Source organism: Monodon monoceros, unplaced genomic scaffold (genome assembly GCF_005190385.1).
Source record: "Monodon monoceros isolate NGI ecotype Baffin Bay Population unplaced genomic scaffold, NGI_Narwhal_1 Super_Scaffold_9, whole genome shotgun sequence".
In the NCBI taxonomy this organism is placed as follows: domain Eukaryota; kingdom Metazoa; phylum Chordata; class Mammalia; order Artiodactyla; family Monodontidae; genus Monodon; species Monodon monoceros.
This window is the reverse complement of record NW_021703786.1, coordinates 12,568,378-12,580,347: the sequence shown is the minus strand read 5'-3', so window position 1 is coordinate 12,580,347 and position 11,970 is coordinate 12,568,378. Positions and strand designations below refer to the sequence as shown.

General features: G+C 39.1%; 1 protein-coding gene across 9 annotated transcripts in view; it reads right to left on the bottom strand.

Moving 5' to 3' along the window:
- SPAG9 (sperm associated antigen 9) overlaps positions 1-11,970 on the bottom strand; it is a 149,112-nt gene that overhangs the window by 19,810 nt on the left and 117,332 nt on the right. For all 9 annotated transcript variants that reach the window (XR_003791846.1, XM_029210897.1, XM_029210898.1 and 6 more), the window contains 9 exons: positions 10,508-10,638; positions 8,029-8,085; positions 6,858-7,031; positions 6,202-6,331; positions 5,172-5,261; positions 4,754-4,921; positions 4,121-4,292; positions 1,869-2,087; positions 1,391-1,586 (listed from right to left, as the gene is read on the bottom strand). Coding sequence is in view for 8 of the 9 variants with exons in the window: in XM_029210897.1 (XP_029066730.1) it covers positions 1,391-1,586; positions 1,869-2,087; positions 4,121-4,292; positions 4,754-4,921; positions 5,172-5,261; positions 6,202-6,331; positions 6,858-7,031; positions 8,029-8,085; positions 10,508-10,638 (1,337 nt within the window). In the remaining variant the exon portion in view is untranslated. The remainder of the gene's footprint in view (positions 1-1,390; positions 1,587-1,868; positions 2,088-4,120; positions 4,293-4,753; positions 4,922-5,171; positions 5,262-6,201; positions 6,332-6,857; positions 7,032-8,028; positions 8,086-10,507; positions 10,639-11,970) is intronic.

The window sequence follows — 11,970 nt, the reverse complement described above, 5'->3', positions numbered from 1 at the left end:
GAAGGAGGGAGGGAGGGAGGGAGGGAGGGAAGGGGGGAGGGAGGGAGGGAGGGAGGGAGAAAGTGGAGAAGGAAGGAAGGAAGAGAGGCAAGGCAATGAGGTGCAGGGGGGAGGGAGAGATAAGAAAGAAATGAAAGAAATATAAATACATATATTTCAGCAATTGTTCCAGAAGTAACATTAAGATACTAGGAAGCTCAAGGTACAGAGAACTGAGTTAAGACACGGTGATGAAATATAACAGTGAATATCCAGACTATAGTTAAGGTTCTCCCTTACAGTTATTTTGAATTTTATGAGTTTCTTCTGTGGGGAGAGAAAGAGGAGAGATAGTTTGTTTAAAAACCACACACATACACACACACACGAGGGTGAATTATAAAGAATTTGCTAACATAAATTAATAAGCTGAAACATGCTTGTATTCTACCCCAAAACCTTCATTCTTTGGACTGTCAGAGGACATTTAGTAAAAAAAAAAAAAAAAAAGCATAACTGGGATATCAAATTCAAAACAAACAAATCAGTAAGTCCAAAAAGATAACTTTATTCTTAAATTAACAATTAAATGTTAAGAGACACCTGGTTGCTCTATTCACTAAGAGGAAGAATATTAAATTGTAAAAAGACTCCAGTTTTGACAGACTCCCATCAGCTTTCTATAAGGCCTAGAGAAGGCAAGAAAGAAAATTAAAGAATTTGCTAAATGGGCCTTATTTTCAAAGGAAGAGTCTAAAACAGATTGTTTTCTGGGCTTCCCTGGTGGCACAGTGGTTGAGAGTCCGCCTGCCGATGCAGGGGACACGGGTTCGTGCCCCGGTCCAGGAGGATCCCGCGTGTCGTGGAGCGGCTGGGCCCATGAGCCACGGCCACTGAGCCTGCGTGTCCGGAGCCTGTGCTCCGCAACGGGAGAGGCCACAACAGTGAGAGGCCCGTGGACCACAAAAAGAAAAGAAAAAAAAAAAAAAGGGTCATTGAAACCCACATGGGGAATTTAAATTTAAATGGCCAATTTCACTGACAAAGTGGGTGTGAGAGTAGCAGAAGGGATTAAAATGGCAGAAAGTTATTAACAGAATAGAAGACAGTGAGTACAACAATTAACAAAAAATCATACCAAAAGAGAAAATGACTGGGAAGATTTTGACTAATATACCTTATAAGCAAGATTTTTTTAAGTTGGAAGGAACAGAGAACAAATGGGGGAAAAATATGTCTAGAGAGAATGCAATGGAAGGAAAAGATGAAGACATAGTTGGAATAAGTAATAACATCTAAATCTACCACAACAACGTCAAATAGCAGGAATATTTTGACTGCTTGAGATCATTTTGGTTCCTTTTATGTGTGCACTTATCTGGTTCCCTAAATTGTTAACCCGTTTGTATACCTTGACTGATATACTGGTGAGAGGTCTTCTGGGATTTGAACTCCCAAAGGATCTGTAAAAACATGCTCTGTGTACACGCCAGTTTGGGAGATATCCACGGTCTCTTCGGCTGACCCTGCATTGCCTTCTGTAGCTTCAGTTGCTTCTTCTGCTGTTGGAACATTTTCATCAACCTCACTATTTTCTGTTTCCTTTTCTACAAAATAAATAAAACATGCTAACGATCCTAAGTTTGAGCTTTTCTTCCAATAATTTCCCCACACACAAACCCCCTCTATAGAATTCCACCCCGCTACTCCCTTTCCCTCCACACTATATAATAAGACTGAGGATTCCTGATTTCATTTAACATTCATCACTGGATCTTCTTTCAAGCTCTTTCATCCTTGTTACTTTAAGGTCTAAGTTTAGTCCATAATGAGGCATCTGGGACAGGCTCAGACTCTATACAGATAGTATCTAAGGAGGAGAGACATACCTGGTGGTTTTTCTATCACTGGAGATGTTCCGTTGGTACTAGGGGAAGTGGCCGCTGCTGTCACACCTTCTGTAGAACAACCAACCACCGTGATGCCTCCCAACAGGCTGTCTGTCTCTGCTGAGCTATTGCTTGTCATGCTTCCACATAAAGATGCTTTGTCTACTTGTCCGGATTCTGAAAGCTCTTCTCCTGCGGGGTAGTCTGTTTCTCGTGCTCCTGAAAAACAAGATAAACCTTCGTTTAATAGCTCAGTAAACTCCTATAAATAGCATTTTCTCCATTAAGGCAACAATAGGTTTGAAATAAGAGTGCAGGTGAGACAAAGAGCTATTCAAATACACTGCCAAGAAGGTAACTAAATTTTATTTAAACTAATTTAAACTCAATTCACAATTTGAGAAAGTAGCTTAAAAAATTAAGATAATACTTCTATTAACGCAAGCACAAGTAAACCTGAAAATGTCAGAAATGACATTTCTGTTCTTAATATGAGCTCCTAAGCAGCCACCTAATGAAATTAAAGACAATGAAATCTAGGGCTTCCCTGGTGGCGCAGTGGTTGAGAATCTGCCTGCCAATGCGGGGGACACAGGTTTGAGCCCTGGTCTGGGAGGATCCCACGTACCGCGGAGCAACTGGGCCCGTGAGCCACAACTACTGAGCCTGCGCATCTGGAGCCTGTGCTCCACAACAGGAGAGGCCGCGACAGTGAGAGGCCCGCGCACCGCGATGAAGAGTGGCCCCCGCTTGCCGCAACTGGAGAAAGCCCTCATGCAGAAACGAAGACCCAACGCAGCCAAATAAATAAATAAATAAAATAAATAAAAAAACAAAAACAATGAAATCTAATTATATCTGACAAGGTAGAAAAAAATTTTTTTTAATTATCTCTATTACTATTTGAAATATGAACTTCCACCACTATTAAAAATTAATACAGGACTTCCCTGGTGGCACAGTGGCTAAGAATCCGCCTGCCAATGCAGGGGACATGGGTTTGATCCCTGGTCCGGGAAGATCCCACATGCCATGGAGCAGCTAAGTCCGTGAGCCACAACGACTGAGCCTGTGCTCCAGAGCCTGCGAGCCACAACTACTGAGCCCGAGTGCCACAACTACTGAAGCCCGGGTGCCTAGAGTCTGTGCTCCGCAACAAGAGAAGCCGCCGCAATGAGAAGCCCGCGCACCACAACGAAGAGTAGCCCCCGCTCGCCGCCAACTAGAGAAAGCCCACGTGCAGCAACGAAGACCCAACGCAGCCATAAATAAACAAACAAATAAATAAAATTAATACAGCCTAGGTGTATACAGTGCCTTAAGATATTAGTAACACATTTAAAAACTAAGCATTTACCATAAAAAATAAACCTCTTCAGTTCTCTTTATTTAGAAAGCTGTTTTTATTCCTATCACATTACAAAAAATTTTTTGTAGTAAAATATACATATATACTACACAAAATTTGCCATTTTAACCATTTTAAGTGTACAATTCAGTGGCATTAATTACATTCACAATGTTGTACAGCCGTCACAGCTATGTCCAAAACTTTTCTGTCACCCCACACAGAAAATCTGTACCAATTAAACAATAACTCTCTGCTCCCTGAGCCCCTACCACTGGTAATCTTTAATTTAATTCTGTCTTTATGAATTTGCCTAGTCTAGATAGCTCATGTAAGTGGAATCATACAATATTTGTGTCTGAGTTGTTTCCAAGGTTAATCCATGTTATGGCATGTATCAATATCTCATTCCTTTATATGGCTGAATAATATTCCACTGTGTAGATATAACATCAACCTCTTTAATTTTTTTCTGGGGGGGACTGCACCGCGTGGCATGCGGGATCTTAGTTCCCCGACCAGGGATGGAACCCATGCCCCCTGCAGTGGAAGCACGTAGTCCTAACCACTGGATCACCAGGGAATTCCCTTTAATTTTTAAACCAATGTTTTAACATCACATAATATTTAATACACAACTTTAGAAGGCCTTCCCTTACTATTCAATCTAAATAGCCCCTTGCCCTCTGCCACCCACTTATCTTCTCAAATTTCCATTGTTTTATTTTCTTCACAGTATCTGAAAATATCTTTGTTAGTCATTTGTTTCCAGTTTATTTTTGGTCTTCACCAACTAGAAAATAAACTCCGTGAGAGAGTGGTACATAACTATCTCCAGTAACCAGTCAGTTCTTGCCAGTAAGGAGCTGTGGACGGTGGGAAGAGAGGAGCATGGTACTCTTACCTGGTACACTTGCTATACACAGAACATGAGAGTTGCAAACAGTGAAACTATCTAGGATGTTGCCTGGTTGGACAGCATCAATAATGATAACTTTTGTAGCTGAATGAGTGCTGGTACAGATCCAGACTAGGCTGGATAATTCTTCTTGATTTTTTAACTCCTTCTGCTGCTCCTGCATAGGCAAAGTAAGGAAAATGAATGTTTAAAATGAGACGTATGTGTAAATATCCATACGGCTGTGCCTCTACACTAAAGGACAATACTATTTCAAGTTTATTTCCAGATTATTTGGAAGGCTGAAAGTATAACCACCTTTCAACAATAATTAGTAGACTAAGAACTAGCAGTTAAAGCAGATCAGTGTTAAAGCTGTTCTATATCTTGACTGTGATGATTGCTACATAGGTGCATACCTTTGTCAAAACTCTTTGAACTGTATCCATCTAGAGCGTACATTTTATTGTATGTAAAATATACTCCAGTAAAACTGATTTAAAAGAGAGAGAGGGGGGATGAGGAGTAAGCAAGGGCGTAGTAACCCCAATTAGAAGTTGGACCCAGAAGTAAGTTTGAGACCAAAGAGCTAAGCAATTAGTCTCAGGAACTGGGTCAATTGTTAGTGCAAGCACTTACCTTAAGTTCCTGATCTAACTTGTCTAAACTGCTCTGAGACGCACTTCGCTGTTCACTGCCTTCTGCATCCAAACCAGCAACATCCTTGTAAAAGACACTCGCTCCAACCACAGAGCCACCGTCTCTGGTCTTCCCACCTGACAAACTGACTCCAACAGCACACCACAGCTTTTTTGGGTTAAAAAAATATGGTATTAAGTCACTTTCTCTCTAAAAATGTTTACAACTTTTCACATTTCTTTAAAAGATCTAATGAGTACAAACAGAGGGCTCTAAAAATATTCAAAGTATTCCAGTCTAAAACTACAAAATGAACAATAACCTTGCCCACGAAAGTAGAATTTAAACTTTTTTGGTTTTAGGAAAAACTCCACCAAGATTTTAAGCAATATTACCATTAACTTCAAAATTAATTTACCTTCATTGATGTATCTTTTTCATCTAGAGGTCTGAGATAGACAGGTACAGGTAAATTTTTCATCTTATTTTCCCCTTGTCCATTGGTTACCTAATAATTGGGGAGGGGAGAAAAAGACACACTGGGTAAGCCTCATCGAAAGTGAACTTACAGGGCTTCCCAGGTGGCGCAGTGGTTGAGAGTCTGCCTGCCGATGCAGGGGACACGGGTTCGTGCCCCGGTCCGGGAGGATCCCACGTGCCGCGGAGCGGCTGGGCCCGTGAGCCGTGGCCGCTGGGCCTGTGCGTCCGGAGCCTGTGCTCCGCAACGGGAGGGGCCGCAGCGGTGAGAGGCCCACGTACCGCAAAAAAAAAAAAAAGTGAACTTACAGTACCACTGAGACACGGACAAGCACTGCTGTAACATATTTACTCTATGAAGTCAAGTTCAAGTTAACTTTGTCATTCTTATTTGAAAAATAAGCAGAAAATCAAGTGGCAATTAGAGAAAATAAGATGCTGCTTTGGGAGCTCAGAAAAGATACACTAATTCACAGACCTGTTAGTGCACACATGTGGTGTGACTGTGACTGTGTGTGTGTGTGTGTGTGTGTGTGTGTGTGTGTGTGTGTTAGGGGTAGGGAATATGGTAAAGTTTCTGAAGACCTGAATTGAGTTTTAAGTTAACAGTTTGAAAGCTCCATGACAAAGGTTTCTTAAAACTTTTAAACAACAGATACTGTTTTTTGTTTTTTTTTTAACAAAATCTTCAAATATTAAAATAGAATAGGATACCCCAAGTCACATGTACTCAGCCACTTCCTATTGACCCCTCTCCTTCCTCACAGAACTCAGAGGCATTTCTCTTGAGCTGAAGGGCTCTAGAAAACCGCCTAAAAACCACTACCCGCAATACTTCTCTAAACGTGTGCCAAATCCATGCCACTTGAAACTGAGCAGACTTGGGACGTGTAGTTCGAGTCTTTCATGCCCAGGCCTACTCCTCCCCCCTGCATTTCCCATTAGATGCTCTTACCATGTTCAAACGTTACCTGTTTGTACTTTTGAGGCAGACTCCAGCCAAAAGCCTGCACTCTACCATCTTCCTTCTGAACATGTGCCTTTACCTGACGATACTGTTCTCTCTTCTGTTCTCTGCGTGAGGCTAAACTAGCTTCAGTTCTAAAAGGAAAAGAAATTTCCTTTTTAAATTAAGTGAACATAACAACAGCTTATCTCCCCTCTCCTGCTAAAATAGCATAAATAACAAGAAAAAATTACCTTGTGTCAGGCAGTTTACAGACACCATATAATTTAATCCTAACACCTCTAAGGTAGGTTGTCATACTCATTTTATAGGTAGAGACACTGGGGCTCTGAGAGATTAACTTTCCCAAGTGTATCCACCTAGTGAGAAGCAGGGTCAGGATGGAAAGCCAGTTCCTTCTGACAACAGAGGAAATGATCAAACAACTAGGACAAGGGCTTATATACGTCTTCAACATTTCTATTAATATTTATCAATGTTGTCAAACTAGCAAAAAGGAGATTTTAAAACATTTCTCCTCTTTACGAAAACTAGGAGCAATGTACTTAAAGGCAGTCAAGTTATAGGAATAGTTTCTTTATAGCTGATCTGATAAGGGGCAAGAATATTCTGAACTGTTAAGTTATTTAGGGTGTAACCGCTAGTCTGAAAAATACTTACTCTTCGCTAAGGAAATCAAAGGCTTTGGACTTATCCCCAGGGAGTTGAGATAAGGTGCTGCTCCTTTTCTTGACGGAAGGAGTAACGTGGGAGGTGGGTGCATTGTACTTCAGATTAACCGGTGGCTCAGGCTTCTTAGCAGTGTTACTTGAGGAGCTGAAAAGTCTGCTGAAACTAAAAGGAAAATGAGAGGGTGTGTGTGTGCAGTGTGTGCATGTATTACATGCATGGTTAAGAACAATCCATAATTTTCCACAAATTCCAGAGAGCTTTTACAAGGAAATGAGTTAGAAACCAGCAAAAAGATTTCTTGTAGTTACACACTGCAACCTCAGCAATAACTCACAGCCAAACTCAGACATTCAGGAAAGAGAAACTATTGCCTAGAATGGCAGATCCCTGTTCTTTAATTAGCAGCCCTCATAATGAAAGGAAGGAGCTCTTGAGTACAGGGAACTTCTCGTAATGAAGAAATAAAATAAGACGGTTCCTTTAGCCAGCCAGTGGTTGTTAAACAGCAAGGTTATGGCTGCACGGTTTGAACAGAAGCTTAGTAAAAGCCACTTCTAAAAATAGTCATAATAAAGTACTAGAACACATACTACCATTTTAACACGTACCTTACACATTTTTTTAGTAACCTCAATTTAAATAACTATTTTCACATCCACTCAAAAAAGAGAAAAAAACCTATTTCTATTAAATACCAGAAAAAATTCACCAAAAAAGGGCAAGTTTTAAGCACAGTAAATGCACAGTACTTCCAGCACAAACACAGTTCAAGTCCAAAACGCACACATACACACACAACTCAAACCCCACAAACACTAAATTTCTAATCTTCACTTTGTAAAGTTCCTTACAATCACACACCAGTGAATCAGTAACTTTAATGGGGATCCAGAAAACTATCAACTCTAAAAATAGCTCCCCATTATTGTATTTAATTTAGTAGAGGATCCCACTAAATGCGCAACCAACATGATGCATCTTACAATAGTCCTCAAGAACAGCCTTACCGAGCCGGCATACTACACACCAAAAAGAAAAAGTTCAGTTTAGCTATATACCCTAAATTTAAGAAAGAAAGCAAAAAGAAAGAAATCATTTGTGAAAATAAATTTTGATTCTAATCTCGTCTCAAAGTCTTTGTGTGTTTTTAGATACTTACAACTGCCAAATGCTTGACCTTTTTTTTTCCTGCATGGCTGGATTTTCTCTTGATGCACTACAGGGAAAGGGAAAGAGAAGGGGTGGGAGAGAGAGAGAGAGAGATGATTAGTGAGGTAGTCTAGCTTTCTATCTGAAGAACAAGGGACCCAAGAAGTTCATGAAATACATGGAGGAGAGTCAACAATTTCAGCAAATAGTTACTTCGACCTGTTGTGTCAGTCAGTCTGTTAAGGCCAATACAACTAATATAAATAAAATTCCATCCCTCCCTCAAAGAGCTCAGACTACCGATAAGAGACAAAATTATTATCTGGGCTGGACAGATAGCCAACAAGCCTGAATGTTAATATTTCAATTTTTTATTGAAGAGATATCCTCCAACTTCCCTTTTTATTAAAATATTGCATTGTAATTCCCTGTCTCTACATAAAGGTACCATTTGTTTTATACTTCCAGCTCTCAAAAATTAGCTTGTAACTTTAGTGTTCTGATGGGTCATTTTTCACAGGACTAAAACTTTTCCATTACTGAAAAGCTGACCAGGGAAGAAAATAAACTGCATTGGGACTTCCCTGGTGGTCCAGTGGTTAAGAATCCGCCTTCCAATGCAAGGGACGAGGGTTCAATCCCTGGTCAGAGAACTAAGATCTCACATGCCATGGGGCAACTAAACCCACACACCACAGCTACTGAGCCCGTGCGCTCCAGAGCCCACACGCCACACTAGAGAGAAGCCCGGGCACCGCAACTGAAGATCCTGACACAGCCAAATAAATAAATTAATATTAAAAAAGAAAGAAAGAAAAGAAAAGAAACTGCATTGATTCGATAATTCGACAAAATTTCAAAAAGAAAAAAAAAAGGCACTGCAAATTGATTTAGTAAGGTTGTAAGGATTCTGCTATGACTGTCAGAGTCCCCTTTTCATTTCTTTTTTTAAGGACTGAATTTAAAACATTTTAATTCAATGAAGAAAGTTAAGCTACCATTTTTATTCACTTGTTGACTACCATTTCACTGCTAGAATTAAAAATAGGAATGAAAAGTGGAACCTGACTATATGCCTCAGTTTTTTAACTATTCACTCATTATTTATTCCATATCCCTTAAAAGCTGGAGTTAAGAACATATTTGTTAGTATATTAGTTTCTCTGTCCAATAAATAAAGATTAAGATAGTAATCTTCTTCCTTCTTAGCAGCTACAAGGAATTACAACTTTTGCAAATTGTAAATGTGCGATACAAAATGTTTTTATTACTATTAGGTAAAGGACATAATCATAAGGAAGTAAAAGTTGGTGGTTAGAAAATATTTTCATAAACTTTAAAACAAGGTGTCAGTGTGTACTATTATTGGTAAATCTGATGTGACAATCCAAACTGAGAAATATGGGCAAATTAGGGGGCAACTAGTTTACAAACTTTTCGTGAGCTCTTTCTAAAATTAAAATAAGGAATGCTGCTACTGAAAATATGACCATTAGATGGCAGCATTAGGTGAGATTTAAGATCCAACTGACAAAGATGTCAAATGAAGGTTGCTTTCTGCATGACTACTCAGAAAGGGGGTGGTGGTGGAAATCAGGAATATTTTACAGGAAGTCACTGAGTAAGACTGATTTCGTTCCCTATGTGGCAAATGAAAACTTTACCTCTTCCTGACATCACTGCAAAAGTAGTGTCAATTTCTACATTCTTTCAAAAGATGACTAAAGAAATTTTCACATATTGAGGTGTGGGGAAGTATTCTGGCTTATACATGATTTAACTCAAATGTTATGTGAACTAAAACAGCCTATTTGTGGCCTATCAAACATATACTGTACATATGCTTTCATTGTTAAAGAAAAGGGTGTGCACTGACCAGAAGTAAAGAATGTCCATGTTAAAGATAAAGATGAAATGCCTCCCTTCCTGGGACACCAATGCTGGTACTCACTCTTTTGACGCTAAGACTCCCTTCCCAGGTGTCAAGGTCATACTGACTCACTGTGTACATGCTTTTCTGGTTTTTTTGAAACCTTGAAGGAATGTATCTGTGACTTGTTTGATGTTATTTGTTCTGACAAGATATAAAACTGTGCTGAAAACCATGCCTCTCCAGAGCAGCTCCTCAGAGATATCCAACAGGCTGTCTCCCAAGCTACAGTCCTCCACTTGGCTCAAATAAAATTCTTTTCTATTCCAATTATAGATTGTTTACTGATTATTTTCATCGACAGACCATCATTTAATTGCCCTTTAGAGGTTGTGGGGATATTCTCCAAGAGGCCTCACTGGCCCAAAAGGGACCCACTTTGATCACATTCTGTTACTAATTGCTAGTGTTTCTTTAGACCTCTCTTCGTAAACAGAGCAATGGGCTTGGATCCCCAAGGCAGGACTCTAGTTCTGAATAAAGAAATGAGTATCAGTAAACAATCAGTAACCTAGTAAACAATGAGGAGAAAAACACCAGAGGTACTTCTCATACAAACCGAATCATCTCTGTCCATCGAACAGCTTCCTGAAGCTCCATCAATCTCTCTTTATATTGGTTTCTCTCCATTAGAACTCGGGCCATTTCTACTCTAGTAAACCGCTTCCTTTGGGCTGTGGGAATATCACTCTATAACGAAAAGGAGACTACAGATCACTCTGGGAGCCTGTATCTGTTTTAGTGTTATCGCAGACTTAAGTAAAAATTTTAAGCTTTTAACATTCCTTAATTTCTAATCTAATGGATAACAAAAAAAAAAGACCTAATAAAAATAAAATCAATGAAGAGATATACTTAATTATTTATGACTGGAAAAAGTAGACAATTTAATTCCTCAATATAAATACAAATATTTGAATATATTACAAAGGAAATACAAAGAATAGTGCAGATTTTGAAGAAAAACAAAAAAGCTGTTATCTCTATAGATTTAATACACTCGCCTGGAAATGTTGTTCTCACAACAGTATTTTAAATTCATGTTCTATAACAAATGCTAGTTATTCAGAAAATAGTTACAAGTTAAGTTCCTAAAGGGGTTCATTTATCTCAAACTACCAATCTACATACACACTCAAAGCCAGCGAAAAGCATAAAAACTTGTTGGCTACCTACCAAGGTACCCAATGCTAGGAGTCACTAAAACACCAAAAGAAATATAACAAGATGGAGACAACTGTATTAACCAGAATTATTATTAGGGAGAATAAGGAATGTGAGCATGGTAAGACCCCAAAGGGGCATGCTCAAGTCAACTTCCTTCTACTGCTGATTTCTAAAGGCTCTTCTGGAGAGGAAGGTTGGGTTAGCTGTAGGGCTTTTGTTTTGCTGAGTGCAGTATGCACATTTTGAATCAAAGCTGAAAGGCATGGGACAGTAAGAAAGAGGCTGAGCTTAGCTTATCCCTCAGCAGTCTCCTTCTTTGTCCTCCTGCTGCAGAACTTAACCTCTCCTTTAAAAAAAGGTCAAACAACAAATGATCAAAGGATTTTGAGTTTGCAACACAGCCATCCCACTACTAGGTATATACCCTGAAAAACCAGAAGACTCTCACTGTAATGTTCATAACAGCATTGTTGGTGGTAGTAAAAAGCTGAAAATAACCTAAATATTCATTTACAGGAAAACAGATACAGAAATTGTAGTATATTCATAATGGGATATTATAAAGCAGTGAACATGAATGAACTATACCACTATACTACAACTAGGGTAAATATAAAAAACGTAATACTGAGAAAAAGAAGCAAGTCTCCAAGGCTAAATACATATAAAACACAAAAACAGTGAAAATTAACCATACCTTGTAAGGATACATACATGTGTGGTATGATAAAATTATTTTTTTTTTCAAGTTAAGAAAATGATAAATACAGCATAGTAGTTTCCTCTAGAGGGAAGAGCATAGGGTATCTTCAATGTTTGATAATGTTCTAGTTCTTAGGTTAAATGGTAGGCTCA